At 49.7% G+C, this 19,286-nt stretch overlaps 1 protein-coding gene across 1 annotated transcript in view; it reads left to right on the top strand.

Annotated features, from left to right (window-relative positions):
* Positions 1–10,751, top strand: part of Rap1gap2 (RAP1 GTPase activating protein 2) — a 138,988-nt gene extending 128,237 nt beyond the window's left edge. Inside the window, exons 18-23 of the mRNA XM_059270669.1 lie at positions 1,207–1,320; positions 1,526–1,643; positions 1,996–2,122; positions 5,237–5,313; positions 5,732–5,770; positions 6,584–10,751. Of these exons, the coding sequence (XP_059126652.1) occupies positions 1,207–1,320; positions 1,526–1,643; positions 1,996–2,122; positions 5,237–5,313; positions 5,732–5,740 (445 nt within the window). The 3' untranslated portion in view covers positions 5,741–5,770; positions 6,584–10,751. The remainder of the gene's footprint in view (positions 1–1,206; positions 1,321–1,525; positions 1,644–1,995; positions 2,123–5,236; positions 5,314–5,731; positions 5,771–6,583) is intronic.
* Positions 10,752–19,286: the final 8,535 nt, after the last annotated feature.

The raw sequence follows: 19,286 nt of genomic DNA, 5'->3' as shown, positions 1-19,286 counted from the left end.
ACCAAGATACTGATGCAGGCCACAACATGGGCAAACGTTGAAACTGTGAGGCTAGTAGAATCCAGATGTGAAGGCCATGTACATTGTCAAGTCCTGTTTTTATAGGGTGTCCAGACTAGGCAAAGTCCACAGAGACAGAAAGAAATAGGTTAGGGGTTGGGGTGGGCAGTGATTACAGATGAGCCAGGGTTTCTTTTAAGAAATGATCATTTTAAAATGATCTAAAGTTAGATTGTGGTGATGGCTGCACAATTCCACGAGCATATTAAAAATTGTGTCCTTGTCCACTTTAAGTAGATGAGTTGCATGGCATGTGTATTATGCCTCATTAATGCTGCTACTGTAAAAGGTTCACTGAAGGGCTGGAGAGATGCTCAGCGGTTAAGAGCGTGGGCTGCTCTTGCAGGGCACCTGGGTTTGGTTCCAGGCATCCACACGGAGGCTCACAACCCTTTGTAACTCCAGTTTCAGGGGATCCAATGCTCTCTACAGACCCATGAGTACACCAGGCATGCATGTGATGCACATACATATATGCAGGCAAACACACATAAACAATAAATAATAAGTAACTCTTGAAAAAAAAAAGCAGAACAGAAATCAGTGGTCCTGAGGCTCAGAAGTATTAAAGAAAAAACAAGTGAATTGCAGACAGAGCTGTCCTGGTCCCAGAATTTGATATAGGGTAAGTTGTGGTCTTTGCTGAACTGCAGGAGAAGAGAGCTCTTGGATCTTTGGGCTTGAGCATCCCTTCACTCCCCAGCATCCTAGGGCTGCCAAGTCACATGTAGGATGTCCTCAAGAGTCACTACAGTAGGTGGCCCCCAGCATCTCTCAGGAATCCATGGGTGCTGGGTTGATTCCTGTGTGAGTCCCTCTCAGTTCCCCGTCACCTTCTCTTGATTCATACCTCTGCCAGGTGGGATGGCCAGCATGGGAGAGGGGTAGACTTTGACTGGAGGCCATCAAGCCAGGGCCCCTGTTTGGTGGCCTTGGACCATCACCGTGAATCCAGACTGGCCTTTACTGTAGGGAGCAGAAACCTCTGCTGTCTGCTGCTGTCTCAGAGGCTCGGGTGGGGAGGGAAGAGGTGGCTACCCTCTGTGTACTGGCCCCCACAGCCTGAGCTCTGTCAAGGGTCAGGGGTGGACAAGGGCAGGGGCCTGACTCCCGAGGCCTCACTTCCCTTCATTCTCTCCCCCCTAGTGACAGTGCCTCCAGCGTTCCCAAAACCCCGGATGGCGGACACTCTTCTCAGGAGATCAAGTCTGAGACCTCGTCAAATCCCAGCTCTCCAGAAATCTGTCCCAACAAAGAGAAGTAAGAGAGTTGGGGTTTGGGGAAAGGCTGGCTGTAGCCGTCTGGGCTCTGCCTCCAGGCGAGCTGAGAGTCAGAGTTGCTGCCTTTGGAAATCTCTGGAACACCAAGACCACCAGGCAGAGGCCGGGGGAGCCACTGCGGGCAAGCTCGGTCCTCTGGTGGGTTTGCCTCACTCTCCGTTTGCCTTGCTTCCCACTCCCCACAGGCCCTTCATGAAGTTGAAGGAGAATGGCCGCGCCAACATCTCCCGCTCCTCGTCCAGCACCAGCAGCTTCAGCAGCACCGCAGGGGAGGGCGAGGCCATGGAGGAGTGTGACAGTGGGGTAAGTGTGCCTCATTCAGCCAGGGGGCAACGCTCTGGGGCCCAGCTGGTTAGACTGTGCTTTCAGATACCCCGGAGGAGGTGTGGTCCTAGGCAGCGGCTACCACCAAATGAGGGCAGTGAGTGAGGGGACCCTGTCTCCACAAAGTGCTTAACAGCAGCAGTGGAGGTGGTCCCTGCTGGGGGGACACCAACTGGAAAGGGAAGGGGTCAGGAAAAGGCTGCAGTCATGGCCGGGTTAGAAGTGCCAGTGTGAGGTTGGAGGCAGTGGCTTGCATGGCCCATCCCGGGACAGCTGTGGGACTTCCGGGCGGACGTACATTGGCCTCTCTCACCCAGTTTCTCTCCCCCAGAGCAGCCAGCCATCCACCACCTCACCCTTCAAGCAGGAGGTGTTTGTCTACAGCCCGTCCCCGAGCACCGAGAGCCCCAGTCTGGGGGCCGCTGCCACCCCCATCATCATGAGCCGGAGTCCCACAGGTCAGTGGCATGTGAAGATGTGCATGATGTGGTTGGAAGGGCAGAGCTGCTCCCTGACCGCTGCTCAAAGGGCATGCCCCGAAGGCATGCTGACTTGGCCAACTTCTCCTTTTCCAAGATGTGAGGGCCTTGCTACATCTGTACAACCAAAAAGAAGCTCATAGTCTTATATGTGGGGAAACTGAGGCTTAGAGAATTGAATGATTTCATGATGATTCCATGGTAGAGGAGTTAGGATTGATTGATTGATTAGAAAGCTGAGAATTCTCTGCTCACCTCTTGGACTACCCTGTTCCCACCTAGGGCCAATGCCACAGCCTCACGTGATGCTAGCACCCGGCAGTCAGAGGAAGCAGCAGTGGAGGAGGCTGGAGGGATGCAAGACTGTGTTCTTGCATGAGGTTCTGTGCATGAGGTTCAGTGCAGTGGGGGTCATGGGGAGGCGAGAGAGAGAACAGGGGTTATGGGGACCATGAGTGCTGAGCAGGCTACCAAGAGGCCTGCTGAGGACTCAGGTGTTGTTGGTAAAAGCCACTGAAGGTTCTGGAAATACCACCTGGCATTGAGAAAGACCATTTGGCAGCTGCATGCTGAGTATAGAAAGGATCGGTGGGGGCTGGGGAGGATGCACCAGCAGAGGTACAGTGGGCACCTAGGGGAGCCAGGGTCATGACAGAGCATGTTGGGATGTAGAATTTAATGGGCTGGGTAGTGAGGGTTTAGGGAGAGTGGTGGCCGGTGTCTTTCGGGTTTCTGAGATCTGTACAGTTGAGCAGAGTAGGAAGTACCAGGTTGGAGGGAAAGGAAAGGAATCAGCTTTCAGGGTCCACCAAGAACCCAGTGTGACAGATGATTTTTACCCAGTTGGCACTGTGGGGAGGGATTCACTAGTCTCAGCAGGTATTTGTAGGCGAGCAGTCTCAGGCTGTCAACCTCCAGGAGGAGGAAGGGCAGCTGGTAGGTTTTGCACACACTGGCCAATCCTTCGTAAACACTCATACTTGCACACACTGTCGACATCCACACTCTAACCAGAGGAGGGCTTTACCTTACCAGTCTCACCATGATGGGGGGGGCTTTGGCATTTCCCGTGGGCCCGAGGCATTGGATCCATGACATGGCTCTGTCTGTGTCAATGATACACACTTACTCAGGACTTCATCTGCTGTTTATACGTTCACTTAGGACTTCCTCAGCTCCATGCACAGATTTGATGAGCATATGCTGTAAAAAACTATTAACCTAAATGTGCGTTGTGGGACTGTAATAAAACATTAGTGTGACCAGCCAGTTCTCATCTAGGGGTAATCTCTCTCTCTCCGCGGGACTTGGGCAATATCTACAATTATTTTTAGTTTTCACAATGGCTGGGGTGGGGTGGTATTCCACTGGTATCCCTAGGTAGAGACCAAACAATGTCAAAAGGAAGATGTAGTGGGATATGGGGGACACTGGGGTAAAAGCAAATGACCCTTTGTGGCGAGCTTCCCAGTTAACGGGGTAGCTCACAGCTCCCTCTCACTCAACTCCTGTGGTCATGCAGATCTTAAGATGGGTTCGAATCCCAGTTTTGGCATTGACAAGCTTACCTCCCCACCCTCAGTTTCCCCATTTGTAAGATGGAGTAGTCCTACACATTTCCTGATGTTTTTAAAGCTTAGTTAAATATTGATGAAGTGAATAAGAAATTCTATCACCAAACTGTCCTTTTTGGCACTAAATAAATATCGAAAGGAGTGGATGGCAGCCTGCTCTCTCAGACAGGGTTCGAGTCAAGGGAGGCTTTGGGAGTGTCTGCAACTGGGTTAAGGTCACACAAGGCAGGAAGAAATGAGGAACTGGTGTGGAGTCTTCCCCAATGCTAACTACACCCCCAGGAGGTGCAGGCTGTATTACCCTGATATCTGCTTTTGACCCCCAACCCCAAGCACTGGGTGGGCTTGGAGGTCTGGAAACCTGTTTCTGGCTGCTCTAGTGAGTGTGAGGAAAGGCAGGCTGAGAGGAGAGATGGCCTGAGGAGTCTTCTGTAATTGCAGATGCCGGTCATTGGCCATTCATACTTGGGCTTCTGGGGACAAAAAGGGGAACATCAGGATCATTCAGGGAGGGTCTCATAGCGTGCATGTGTACATGTGTACATGTATGTATGTGTACTCGTGTGTGTGTGTGTGTGTGTGTGTGTGTGTGTGTGTATGTGTGTGTGTCATGCATAGACACGGTAAACTTTACCAATATTATGGATCTGCAACACAGTTCACAAATAATGGAAAGATATACAGTATTCTTTACTGTGAGTCTTAATGTATCTATAAGATCCTCATAGGACAGTTTCACTAGTACTTACCTAACTCTGGTACCTGTAATCAGTTTAAGGTGGCCGATGACAGTCAAATCTGGTTCCCGTGTGGGTGTCAATGGATATTATTGCCTGTGTTGACATTTTACATTAGGAGGACAACATTCATTGTGTCAGTGGTACAAATAGCCTTTTTGCTGAATTTGGTGGTAGTTCTCAAACACTGGGAGCATGGCGGCTCCTCTGCTGCTCTTCACAATGTAGTGGCTGCAGGCACAACCCTTTCCAGGCTTAGTTCGTATGTTATTATTTTCCACTGGTTCCTTAAATCTAGACGGCAAACCTATAAGCCCAGGTTTGTAACATTGCCAACTTCCGTAGTCTTAATTCTCTCATCGAGATTGATTTCAAGCTACCACTGAGACATCCCTGAGCTTGGAGTTGAGGAGAGATGCATAGCCTACTACCTTAGCGAATTTCTGATATAAGGACACAGCAGATGTGAGGGCCTAGATTACAGCAAAATATGTCAATATAATGAGGAAGTGGAAAATTTTGAGTATTCATTATCTTCCTTGAATAAGGCCTGTTTACTTATGAGCTTCCATTGTGAAGATATTTCATTTTAAAGTGACCCGTGTTTAATAACTAGGGCACACCATTTCTCAGAATCTGAGTACTGTTAATCGCGAGTGGGTACCTGTTAGTGAGCATGCCTTGGGGAGAGGCTGAGGTCCATTTCCCCCGGCCTCCCTACTCACTGTTCTGATTTTGCTAGAATGATTCCTTAAACTCCATGTCTTTTTTTCTTTTTTTAGATGCCAAAAGCAGAAACTCCCCGAGGTCAAACCTGAAATTCCGCTTCGATAAACTCAGCCATGCTAGCTCCAGTGCGGTAAGGATGGTGTGGGCAGCTAAGGAGGGGCCCCACGAGCCCTGCACCCCACATTCCAGGACTCCCCATAGCCAGTCTTTTTTCCAGTGGGCGGGAAAGAGCACCTCAGAGAATGCTTATGAGGGCCCCCTGAGTCAGGTGGGGAAGGATGTTTTGCCAGACCTGGGGGTCATGGTTTCTGTTCTTACGTGGTCCAGACACCAGGCTGGGGGTCCACCAGCCCCTGTTGTCACGCCTCCTGCTGTAGAGCCACATCCTTGCACACAGCCATCCCAAATGTGAGGTGGGTTCTGCTGGCCTCTGGGAGCCCAAGTCCCTTCCTGGGCTCAGACCGTCGAGAGCTGAGTGCTCAGGATCTGCAGGTGGAGGCGATTGTTGTCTGGTGTTTGAGAAATTCTTGTGTGTTTTCCTCAAACAGGGACACTAATGTGAAAGTGGAGTCCTTCCCCTGTCCAAGGTGAGTGTCTTCCAGTGGCCCTGAGAGGGGAATGTTCCCGTAAGGTCAGAGTGTCTGTGGCTTTTTGGCCTCAGAATGGCCAGAGAGACTGTCAGCTGAGGGATGCTGAGGACTACTGTTGATGGACATCTCCAGGCCTCCTAGGAGAAGGAGGGGCTGAGAACGGTGCCTTGGAAGGGTTGTCCAGTGGCTTTGGGATAGATTCCTGCACTGGATGGATCTGGTTCTAGTAACTAGAAGGGGAAGTAACCGAAAGTTCACTTCCTTCCCTGGAGGGAGGAATTCCTCAGTTTACCCCTTGCTTTCCTGTTTGCAGGCAGTCTCTCTCTCTCTTTGTATTTTTGGCCAAGGCTCCAGGCTGGTATATGTCTTCCCCATATGACAGGAGATGCCCCTACCCAGCCATTCTGGGAGGGACAACCCTAGGGTGGTCTCTATGCTCCTGGCGTGATACACTAGTGAGCTCCTAGTGAAGCCACCGGAGACCCGCTGTAACCCCCACCTCCTCCGTGAGGGCTCTCAGGAGTACGAGTGAGTTGGGACCAAAGGGAAGGGTACAGTTGAGCCCACTTGGTGTTAAACCTGTTCATGAGAAAACAGAAGAGAAAATGGGGGTGTGATAGTGGCCTCCGCCATCTGTGGTGAACTTTGGATGCTTACACACGGCTTCTGGGGCTAACCCCCCTTGTATTCGGCACCCTCCTCATCGTGAGTGTTGCCATGGGCGAGTGGGTTACCCACCCTGACTCCGGCCTGTTTCTCCCCTCTTTTACCTGGTGCTTGTTCTCCATCTCCCCTTCCTTATCTCCTCAGGGAAGTCTTGATTCTGGCCTGCAGAAGGCTCCCGCTCCAGCACTTTGGGGGTGCCATCCACTACTCTGATCGTTCAGGCCTGCTGTCTCACTGGCCACCTGCCCAGCAGACCAGCTGTCTGCTCCATGTCCTGACCTGGCCATGGCCTTTGCTGGCTCCTTCTCCACAGACCCAAAAGCCCCAACCTCTGCTCCTGACCTCCCGATGTGACCGGCTCTCAGAGTCAACCATCATCTTGTTTTACCTGCTGGAAAAGAGTTGAACAAGAGGGATTCTGGGGCCCAGGGGGCTCAGCGAGAAGCTGGGGAGCTTGTCTGCCCAAGACACAGAGGGAGTTGTGTGGTGGGGAGCAGAGGTGACTGCAGAATGGTTGGTGGGTGCGGTCTGTCTTGGGTCACAGTACAGTGCCATCCTGGACATGGCGGAAGGGCTGCTTTTCTAGGAATTTCCCAGCATCCTCCAGGTTGTATCTCACTGCTCCTGTGATAAGTACTTCTGGCACATCTGCTGGCCCAGGCCTAGGGAGCTCTGTCCCTGCTGCTAGGTTCCCCTTAGGGAAGGCTCAGGATGGTGGAAGCGCAGAGTCAGAGCTGGGTGTGTGCCGGACTGGCTGCATGTTTCCATGACTGTAGTCTCAAGGTTTTTTCTGTCGAATTTTACACAAGCTGCTGATCATCCTTGTGGAGAGAGAAGCCCCAGTAACTTTTCTCCTTTGAGTGGATATTTTTCCTGGGAAGGAACGGGCAGCCGGTAGTGTGAGGAGTCTAGGGAGAACACACGGTCAGCTCAGGGGCGTTTGTTGGTTGAGGAAAGCTTCTGTGTGGGCAGGCTCATCTGGGGTCCAGCTCTCCACTTTTGTGAGAATCCAGAAAAGACATAGTTTGTTCAACCTATCTTTTAGGTGGGAGAGAGGGGAGAGATGTCGTGGGGGAGGGGTGTGACTTGACAAGTTTTGGTTAGGCCGGTGTGTGGCATTTGAACTTAGCGTTGGAAACAGTATGGCGTCACTCCACCTGTGCTCCCGGCATCTGTGAGGGGCCCAGTGCTGCTCAGGGGCTGCTTCTAGGCTCGGTCCCCAGTCCTGTTCTTCCCACTCCAATGGCAGGTCTTCAGGCAGTTGTCCCATCTGCAGGGCTCCTGGAAGCCAGGCCCCATGAGCCTGTGCTTTGTGCACCACAGACTGCACTCCTGGCCATGGCCGCCACCTCTGGGTGAGCCCGCTCATCCTGACGAGCTCTCTTGGGCTCCTCAGCCTTCCAGGTTTGCAGGGCGGTTCAGCTGCAGGGGATGGGGTGGAACATCTGCCAGGCCAAACACCGGGTCTAAACAACAGGCACTTGAAGATCCTGCCCCATTAAGTACACATAGGCCTCTGGCACAGGGCTGCTCTGGTTCTGGGCTCCCGCCTCAGTGAGCAGGTAATAAGATTTCCCACCCAGGGCTTGTCTGCATAGGCTTCTGTTCCCAAGCCCAAGTACGGAAGGGCGACAGAGCTTCTGGGGTTGCTGTGGTGTCCCCCATTACTTCTGTCATCTGATCCTTCCTTCCCCACACACTTGCGGCCAGGGGAGGGATACTGCGCCCTGCACTCCGCTTGGGATACCTGCTTACGTGAAGGACTCGTCCGGTAGGATTTGCTCTAGTTAGAAGGTCAACAGAATATCTGTTTAGCTTTTATTAAAAGCCAGCGCGGCAGCACCCACTGCTGGAAGGAGACGAGTGGATTCTGGCAGCGTTCTGCTTGAACTTGAAAGGTCAGACTGTGTTTTCTTTGAAACTACTACAGGACCCTGGCTCCCTTCTCTTGGTAGGACCGTTTTTTACCCTTGCTCGGTGGTTGTGCTACGTTGCATTATGGTCTGGGTCCTCAGGAGCTTCTAGGTTGTCCCACAGTGTCATAGCTGGAAACCTTCTAAGCCTTCTTGTCCCCACTGCTTTGGCTGGTTCCCTGCAGGTATTAGCTCCAGGCCAGGTGTTGCCTCTGCTTCTGGGCCAGTGGACAGGAAGGATGACTGTGTATAGAGGGACGGAGAGGCACTGGGCTGGGGTCTTCACCCTTGGTTTGCTGTTGAGATACTCTGGGCAGGATCTGAGCTGCCCCTGCCCTCTGGTCAGGCCCCTCTCTATCTAGCAGGTCCATCCTGTGGCTTTCCAGGGTACATGGAAAAGCCCAGCTGGAGTTCTCTGTGGAGCAGGAGAGTAATGGCAGGGCCCAGCCTCCTCTAAGCCCTCTGGATGGGAGGCTGTTCCTCCCACACTCTGATCCAATCTCCTCTCGTGGCTGTTCCCAGTCTCAGGGCTTAGAGTCTTGCTGAAGCTCCTTCATGGGACTGGGCCTGTGTAGATGATGCTTCTGCTTATATTTGGGGACATTTCCACTGTGGCCCCCACAAGGGGTTCTCCTGGTCACAACTCTGGCTCTGGGGGACTGCCTGACTCACTGAAGAAACTATACTTTGCAGGTGTTAATAGGCACCCAGATGCCTCTAGTTCTGTTGATACATCAAAGCAGATGTGGGAGAGCTCCAGATAGATGCTCTTAGCCAGAGTTTCTGTCTGTGATTATGAATGTCAAGAGGCGTTTCTTGGAAAATAACCTGCGGTTCAGTTTTATGGGCACCATTTGATATCAAGGCTTCTGGACCAGTTGCCTCTCATCCAACCATGCCATCCTCCTGACCGGCAGAAAGAACTTGCCTGAGGCCACACAGCCACCTAGTGGGCAAAGCTGTTACTAGACCCACAGCCTCTGGCCCGTTCCTGTGTACCAGCTGTACTTGCTGTTGGTGGAGTAAAACAGCTGCATTTCCTGGGCTTGGGTTTGGGGGAACCCTGTTATCTGGGATTTCTACACTGGCAGGGAGGTGCTGGGGTTGGAGGATGTTGATAGGGCCTCAGCTGTGACTGTTGAGAATTCTTGGTCAGTGAGGAGCCTGGGGCTTGAGTGAAGGAAGTGGAGGGGAGGGAGTCCAGCAAAGTGCTTCTTGGGCCTTCAGTAACAGGGGCAAAGTGACCTGGACGAAGATGCATTGGCTTCCTTGTTTTTAAATCAGGACAGAAAATGATAAAAAAGGAACCAGTTCTCTGATCTATCTTCTCTTCCTCTATCTCCATCCCTCCCTTCCTCTTTTTGGTGGTGCTGGGAATGAACCCAAGGCCTCGCTCACGCTGAGCGAGTACCCTGCCACTGAGCTATACCCCAGGCCTTCTTAAAATGGAGACGGGGGAATAAAAGCCCAGATCAGGTGACTAGGCAGGACACAGGCAGTTTCCTTTTTCTTCCTTTGACCCTTTAAGGTGCCAACTCAAACATTACCTTTTGTCCATTGTTTCTTAGTCTGCAAAGACAGCTGTGTTGTGGGGTGTGTGTGTGCCTGGGGTTCAGATAGAGCTTGCGGCTTCTGGGCCAGCAGGGACCAGGTCAGTCAGCCGTGCTCTGGACCCCCATGCTCCTTCCCCAGCTTCTAGTTACCCCTCAATCAAAGGCAAGGGCAGGTTGGTACAGTAACCAAGGCTGTTCCCACTGCTTGGTAGAGGGCCTTTGCGGCGTCCTCTGGCGTCTCTCTCACCACCAGCCCTTTGCCCACACCAATCTCACGTCTCTTCAGCTGGGTTATGCACCCCTTGGGAGAAAGACAACCCCCGAGCCTAGGGCAATCTGCCTAGTGGGCAGCAGCTGGGGAAGTGGCTTTGGCCTGGGCCTCACCATCCCTGGGGAGGGTGTGCTCCGCTGGAAGACTGGAATCAGTTGCCCTTGTCTTTGGTTTTGTGACATTTCCACGCGGAAGGGTGAAATTCCCCTTCTTGCTCCTTAGTGTGTATGCTCACTCTTCCTCCTCGTGATGTCGCCTTGGCTGAACCTTGTCCAGTTCCCAGGGTGCCGACGTCTCCATGTGAAGAGATGCCTGTGTGGTAGAGTCTATGAGGTGTAGTGTGGAAGTGAACCCTGTGACGATGACTTTTCTTTGCTTCCTCTCAGTGAGGAGGTGATTTGTAGATCCCGACTGCCTATGGAATGTAAATAGTGTACATTTAATTTATTGCTATGGTAGCACATTGTATTTGTTAATGTATAAAACAAATTCTAAAAGGTTGACAAATGTATATTTTGTTGCTTAAATGTGTCTTTGCAGAAATTGACAATAAATAATAACATATTTTGTGTCCATCAGAGTTCATGTTTCCTTGAGTAGGGCACCAGACTTCAGCAGGGCCTTTCATTGAAGGTTGGGTATTAGCTGGCTTGAACCTACTTAAAAAGGTTTAAATGTGCCACCATATTAACGTAACCAAATAAGCAGGCCTGGTGCTGGGAAATAAGTTTGTTGGATAAGATTGCTTGTTCTGTAAGCATGAGGATCTGAGTTTGAATCTCCAGCACCCACAAAAAGCTGTGCGTGACTGCACATGCCTGTGACCCCATGTGGGGGAGAGGCAGATGCTGAGAACTTGCTTGTCAGGCAAGGGAAAATGGCAAGCTTCCTGCTTAGTGAGAGACCCTGTCTTAGGGCAATAAGGCCGAGAGTGAGGGGGGGATGACAAATAATGCCCTGCTCTGGACTTCGTGTGCACAGGAGTGCAAACCTGCACACTCACGTGTGCACTACATACACGTACAACACACATGCACACACACACACAAAGTCAAACTAACCATGACTTAAAAAAATCGGCGTTTTTGCTACTTATTTGAACAATATCAGACTGAATCTACTCGGGCATGGGCTGATGAGAGCTGGCTGAAACTCCTCTAAGTGGGACTTGAGCATACCATCGTCCCCACCACTCCTCATTGTCCACCTGTCCTCCATTCACCCATTCTGGTGATTTGTTCAGTCTCTGTAGTCTCGAGATGAGACCCCTGCTGCTCAATGACTTGTCTCCTTCCTACAATTGTTCCCCTTTCTCCGAGTTCCTCCTCAGATTCTAGGTTCAGGGACTCTCCTCTGACTAGATGTCTTTCCCTGCATCTTCCCCCGACTTGCAAATGGCTACACTTACCTGTGTGCTTTGATTGACAGCTTGGGTGTAGATTAGAAGGCAAGAGGCAGGTTTTAAGCCCCTGTCACGGACTTGCTTTGTGATCTTGGGCAGTTATTCAATATCCTGGGACCTGAATTTTCTTTTATGTGCTATCAGAAATATAACTCCTGTGGAAAGCATGAGGATAAAACTAAATTCCTAATTGAGGAAAAGCTTTGACAAAAAAAGTTTTGTTTAGTACCAGGGATTCGGTAATAATGATAATCCCAGTAGTAGCAGCAAACATTTACATAGGTAGCCAGTTTGCTATAGTGACTTTCCAGTCCTTAAAAATATACCATGGGAAACTGTGCAACCAGGGGGCATATGGGAAAGATGGGCTAGGTGCATGACACTTCAATACACTCTTGGTGACAAATAAAGACATAGAAGCTTAATAAAACTGGTAACAATTCACGCATACTATTGATTAAAGGCACACTACATGACTAACATGCATCAACTTCAAACAGGCCTCAAGTTTGCTTGTGGAGGCCAGTGTTGGAAGGGTTGCCACTTATGAATTGTGAGGAGTTAGGGGAGCCGTAGTCTGAAGCTAGATGAGTGGATGGGTCACAGCGCACATGGGCTACATGGAGGTAGCTGGCAGATGTTTGTGGTCTGTTGTGTGTTTTGTGTGTGTGTCCTATGCATCTTGATGTACCTGGGTGCAGTTGCCTGTGTGCATTTGATATTTCTCAGGGACACAAATGCAGAAGCAAAAGTCCAAGCTGTCCTAGACTAAGGCTGTTTCCTGTCACATCAACTGCATGGGACCAAGGTTACCTTTTAAAAATGCATCTTAGGGCAGAATTGATTTTAATCTCATCTAGTCCCCAAATAACTCATCAAGACTGGTGTTACGTCTCTTGCCACGTCAGGGGTCAGAATCACATCTCATTTTAGGGCCGGAATCTGATAGGCCGCCGCCGCCGCCGCCAACGTGAAGGTAAGTTCTAGGTGACTGGGAGTGCTGCGCGCACGGTGGGGCAGCTGGTGATCTGTGTGTCCGTGTACTTGGCTTCCGTGTCCTGTGTGGAGCCCCATGCCTGCAGTGTCCTGGGCTGGGGGCTGCAGCCCCTGTTAGGCAGTGCATCCTCTCCAAAAGTGCTTGCAGGCTTCCTCTTCAGGGTCTGAGATTCCAAATGAAGCTCCATCTTCACACGGCGTCTGCTGCCTCTCTGCACCTCATGCTTTGGGTACTTCTTGGGTCCAACTCCTATCCCTGGAAGCAGGATGGGAGGGGTGGGTGGGGTTAATTATGGATGGAGTCTTGTGGGGGCTGAATTCTCTCCTGTGTAGAAAGTGCTGTACAAGGCATGGATGTCATTCATCTGGGTCAATGACTGTCCTGTCAGATTTTTAGACCCCACTGGCACCCAGGAATCCTACCTGTTATTCTAAATGCCTGCTCAAGCATTCTTTTCCAGCAGGCGGGCACACCTAACAGCTTGGAGGCTTAAGTTCTTAGGATTCTTAAAAACTGCCCCCACCCCCAAGGTCCAATAGCTTGGGGCATTCTTGGATATTGTGGGGTCCATTATTCTGCCTATACAGGTGAAGGTTTTTCTGACCAGCCCTCTTCTACCTGCTGTATAGTGGGGTCCAAAAATAATATCACTGTCCAGTTATATAACTCTGTAGTAACAAAACAACCCTATTTCAGTTCAAATTCAAAGCTTTTTTTTTTTTTTGAGACAGGGTTTCTCTGTGTAGTTTTGGTGCCTGTCCTGGATTTCGCTCTGTAGACCAGGCTGGCCTCGAACTCACAGAGAACCACCTGCCTCTGCCTCCCCAGTGCTTGGATTAAAGGCGTGTGCCACCACCGCCCAGTTCAAAGCTTGTTTAAAATCTCACATGCAGTTCAAGGTTCATCTCACCAACCCTTGGGTGTAGGCTGGCATTATGGGACAGTTGTCTTGCCTTGGGTTGTGTGATCTCTGACCACCAAACCTCCCCTGCTCCTCTGATCCCACTTCCTGACTAGGCCTCATCCAAGTTAAAACTAAATCTAAACCAGTTAAGGATTCCCACCCTCAGTGGATATTCAGGGCACTTCTTTTGGTCTTGACACCCAATCAGTTCCTCTTGGTAATTTTCCACCTGAGAAAACTGCTCACCTTAAAACTTGGCTGCAAATTCCCACTGATCTCTGTCCTGTTTACAGTTGAGTTCCACTTCATTTCCTTATTGCAACAGTTTTGAATAACGTCCCCTTTGTTTGATGGGCACAATTTTTCTTTGTGTAGGGGCTGGTCTGCCCTCCCTCTAATGCCCTTCTGTAGATACCGAAAGGGGAATGGTGCATTTATTAGGGGAAAGGCCCATGAGGCAGCGTGGGGAGGGAGCTGGGGAAGGTTGGACAGCAGTCAGTGCGATGCCTAAAGGAGAGATGGAGGGGTCGAGGGCTGGGCATTTGACAGTGCACTTCTACAGGGACTTCTTCAAGGCCATCTGGGGGAGTCGTCGGTCAAGTGGTCCACTAGAGGAGCCCCACATATCCAAAGAATGAGCCTGTAATCACCACCCGTGATGCAAACAGACACTGGGTGGGAGCGGCTGTGGGAAGGCTGGCTTCAGTGTGGTTCAAACCCAAGACTCGAGGTCTGATGGGCAGATGACATCGGCCTCGTCCTGATCTGACGTTCAAGGGCAGGCCAAGACTGACGTCGGCCAGCTTGAGCAGAGCACATTGTCCTTCCTCTCCCTTGTTGCTTTCAGGCCCTCCCTGGATCGTAGGATTCCCATTTCCATGGTGAGAGCTATGGTTCCTCAGTCTACCGTCAAATCAACTGATTCTGGCTGCCCTTCATAGATAACATCCAAAAAGAATGTTTTATAAGCTCCCCGGATGTTCCTCATCCCAGTCATGTTGACCTGGTACTGTCAGTCATCACACAGGTCAAATGCAGCCACGCCTTCATCAAGCCTTTCTTCTTGTGTTGTCTAGGGGAGGTGTGTGAGTGTGTGTGTGTGTGTGTGTGTGTGTGTGTGTGTGTGTGTGTGTGTTGCTTTTATTGCTAGCTCTGATGGCTCATTTCTGCACAGTTGTTGAGGCTCTGCTTGTTTCCAGTGACTCCAGTTGTTTCCAGTGACTCCAGTGGTCCTTTGGATTTTAACTGTGGGATTGGTGAGTCATTGCTAGGGTCCATTCCAGAATCTTCTCTTAGTCATTTAATGGTACACTGTGTGCTCCCGTGCAGTCACTCCTTACGGGAGCCAGAGGAAAGTTCCTGAGAGGACATCTGAGACCCATTAGTCACCTCAGGGTAGTGATCTAAGAGGTGGGATTTTCTGTCTGCTTTCCTCAGGTGCAAATGGCACCCAAAGCATCAGGCTGTGCAGAAACCTCATAGAAGACTTTCCAACTTTAGGCCATCCCCTTCTACCCTCAGAACAGAGGCTGTTCCATGCACAAGCATTGCTCAGGGAAACTTTCTCCAGCTGTTCAGCCTTAGACTGCATAAAAATTACCCCCCCCCCCCACAAAAAACTTTAAAAAATGCTGATTTCAGGTATTATTTGGGATGTTACACTTCAGTTGCTCTGGGGTAAGGTCCAGGGATCTGCATTTTGTGTGTGTGTGTGTGTGTGTGGGGCCTGGAACAGGGTCTCATTATGTAGCGTGGTTGGCCCGGAACTTGCTATGTAGATAAAGTTAGCCTTGAAGTATAGAGATCTGCCTGCTTCTGCTTCCCGAGGGCTGGGATTAAAGGAGTGTACCATGATGCCCCATAGGATGTGCATTTTTAGATGAACACGTGCAGAATTCTTTTGTGGTCCAATGCTTTGGGAACCATGGGCTTAGCTTATAGTCTCTATTTGAAATCGATTCCCTGTGGAGTCGTCTCAGGTTCAGAGGCCTGTCTCCCCCCTACAGGGTAGAGAGAAGTCTGTCCCCAACTTACAGGGTGGGGAGAAACCAGTCTTCCACCTAGGGGGATTCTTTTCACAGTTAATTATCATGCAGGTGGGAAAAAAATACATATCCTAAAAAACATAGGATTTTGTAGGAAAATGAAAGGGAATGACCAGAGAGATCAGAACAGAGGACAAGTCAAGAAATAGGAAACTTGACAGGAGCAGTTTGCTGTGAGATGGATGATCGCTGCAGGAATGACAAAGACATCCTGGAATAGGGAGGGGACGCTGGGAGGAAAGATCAGCACCCTGAGGAAATAGATGCCTGAGAACTTGGTTAGGCAAAAAACCAGAGGCTGAAAGAATGGGAGATTCTATTAAAATGAAAAGCAGCTGGGCTTCCTTCTCCAAACCCAAACAGATGATCAGAGGAAAGGCGAGATGTGAGGCCCCAGGAACTGAACAGCTGCCCGAGAGAGCGCATGCTCACACCCATGGGTCGAGTGTCCCTCATGCTAATGCTATTAGAGGCAGAATAAATAAAAGAGGGAGGCAGACTCAAGAACCGAGCTGGTGAACTGGCTCCATAAAGTGGATAATAACACCAAACAGCCCATTGAAGAGAAGCGATCAGAGCAAGCTGCCCGGAATCAGCTCCGTGTGAAAACATGAGAAGGTGGTAGAAAGTTTGTGCAGGGTATCAGATGGGTTTTAATGATCTCCTTGTAAGACACTGCATACACACATATGGGTGTGTGCGTGCATGTGTGAGACGGTTTAGAGCGGTGACTGGCCTCCACTCCTGATGAAACTGGATCTCTGGGTCCCCCACCTGGTGGAAGGGGAGAACTGACTCCTGCAAGTTGTCCTCAGACTGCCACATACATGCCAAGGCAGGCATGCATGTGTGAGTGTGTGTGCATGGGCACACACTACATTAAAACATGTAAAAGAAATTAAAATACCAATTTTTAGGTTTTATAAGAATTTATTACTAATAAGAAGTGTGAGGAAAATTACAGAAAAGTGGACTGTGGAGTACAGGTGAAATTCAGCTACACACTTCAAACATAATAAGGAATAAGTGGGAGAGGATATGTGTGTGTGTGTGTGTGTGTGTGTGTGTGTGTGTGTGTGTGTGTGTGTGTTGTATGTATGTATACTGTTACTTAAGACTTCAATTTGAGGACACCATTATTAAAAGCTGGTATTTAGTAGGGTGGTTTTGTAACAGGGATCAAAACTAGCTCGGATTAGTTTAAGTCCTTAAAGGGGCGTTTGCTAACAAGAGACAGGCATCTCTCTGCCTTCAAAGGACAGAAGCAATGTCTCGTTAGCTCACCTCTTATTTCTGCTTTCGGTTTTCTGTGTTCTTTTGTTTGAATTAAGTTGTTGACTTTTTCTTTACAGATCTGTGACAGCAAAAATGTGTTGTATATTAGCTTTATTCTAGTCCCGAGTCCATCTATACCAGCCTCGGTGCTAAATTCCCCCTTCTCTGTCTAAATGGTGAAAATAGACCCAGACCTATTAGCTCTGTGTTCTAAGCCAGGGGCCCTGAGGCCCTGCAGAAGGGAGAGGGTCTTTTCTGGTCCTCGTGTGCTACTTAGAGAAGTTTAGGCTTCTGTGGCAGGCTCTTGCAGCTCGCACCACGTGGGCACCTTCTCCAGCACCAGGCTCTGGCCATGCACACAGCCTCCCCAGTGCTCAGTTCCATGGTACATCAGCCCTCTCTGACCCCCTGACCCGCTAAAACCTCCTTCTTGTCTTCACATCCTCAGTGACTAGGCAGTCTGGGAGTGGACTGCTTCCAGTGAGAAACCTCCCTGGGAATAGAGGACAGATTTCTAGGAAATTCCACTGGTATGGAATGAGATTTACCTATCCAGGAGCAAAGCCAGGCAGAGCTGGACCTTAGTCCTTGGGTGGGACAGTTCTTCCTGGGGCTCTCACTCTTACTCTAGGGTTAGTGGCTATATTGCCATTTCTGACAGTCCTTAAAGTTTTTAGTTAATAATTCCTTATATTAAAACTTTTCTCCTCAGGTTACTATGAGGGTTTTCTCTTGTGATAGGGCCTAGGCTGGTAGACCAGTTTTCTTAGCATCTCCCTGAAGAAGCCTTTCTGGCCAGGGGAGCTGGCTCAGTGGGTAAAATGTTTGCTGCTCAAGTATGAGGACCTGAGTTTGGATCCCCAGCACCATCATAAATAGCCAAGGGTGACTGTAGTGGGCAGCTGTTCCAGCTTTGACCTGGAAGTACTACCTCCACTGAGGCTTTCAGTAACTGTCATGCCTACCTATGGCCTGCCCCTGAGGTGGGGCCGAGATGGGAGCTCTTAAGACCAGAGATCCGGATATGCCAGCTCTCTTGGCTCCTGGTAATCCTGGATGTTGGATGGTAGACCTAGCAGAGTTCTCCAGAGAACACCGCTGGACTGCACTTCACCTCTCCCGGATCCTGTAACCTAATTCTTTACTTGCTGTAAGTAAAACCCCCAAATAAACCTCCCTTTTAACTATGTGGAGTTGCTTAAATACGTCCACCAATAGGTGACCCTGTAAGTCTGTAACAGTAGCACTGGGGGAGCGGGAGGGCTGAGGGCTGGAGCCAGCTTAGCTAAAGTGCCATATCCAGGGTTAGTGCGAGACCCTGTCTCAAAAAAGGGGAAGACCAATAGAGAAAGATGGCCAGTGTTGACTTCTGGCCTTCATATAGGCACACACACACACACACACACACACACACACACACACACACACCGCCCCCCCCCACAGAGTTTTTTTTAATGCACAGTCCACAGTTCCCACATTTAAGAGAACAGCCCAGGCAATATCTGGTTCTATGCTGTAGTTACATGGAGCAGAATTTGGCTGCCCCAAGAATGCCAACTGATTGCTTCTAACTCCAATCAATTGTTCCCAGCTGGTGGCTGGAATACACGGTTGCCATAATTAACCCAATGAATGGTAGAGGGAAGTTAAAGAGCCACTGTGAACTGATTTCTAGTTGTTGTCTGTAGATTTTTGCTTATTAAATATAAAGGGTTAGTAAGAAGCTGAGTTATGTTGATAACAAAAATATCTGGCTGTTTAGTGGATAGAAACATCAATAAAGTTGTTGAAATAGTATGGAAATTGTAAAGTCTAATTATTTTTGTCATATATATGTATACACACACACGACACACACCCCCACTGGGACCAAACATATATGTGCTTATACATGCTAGACAAGTGTCTTAGTTAGGTGCTGTGGGATGGTCTGTATGTCAAATGTGTTGCTCTGATTGGTCAGTAAATAAAACACTGATTGGCCAGTAGCCAGGCAGGAAGGATAGGCGGGACAAGCAGAGAAGAGAATTCTGGGAAGTGGAAGGCTGAGTCAGAGAGACACTGCCAGCCGCCACCATGACAAGCCGCATGGGAAGATCCCGGTAAGCCACGAGCCATGTGGCAAGGTATAGATTAATGGAAATGGATTAATTTAAGATATAAGAACAGTTAGCAAGAAGCCTGCCACGGCCATACAGTTTGTAACTAATATAAGTCTCTGTGTTTACTTGATCGGGTCTGAGTGGCTGTGGGACTGGCGGGTGAGAGAGATTTGCCCTGACCGTGGGCCAGGCAGGAAAACTCTAGCTACAGTTAGGATTTCTATTGTTGTGATAAAATACCATGATCAAAGCAACTTGGGGAGGAAAGGGTTTATTTGACTTACACTTCCATATCACTGTTCATTATCAAAAGAAGTCAGGACAGGAACTCAAACAGGGCAGGAACCTGGAGGCAGGAGCTGATGCAGAGGACATAGAGGGGTGC

The sequence above is a fragment of the Peromyscus eremicus genome, chromosome 8a (assembly GCF_949786415.1).
Source record: "Peromyscus eremicus chromosome 8a, PerEre_H2_v1, whole genome shotgun sequence".
NCBI classification, from domain to species: Eukaryota; Metazoa; Chordata; class Mammalia; order Rodentia; family Cricetidae; genus Peromyscus; species Peromyscus eremicus.
This window is presented reverse-complemented; position numbering and strand designations above follow the sequence as displayed.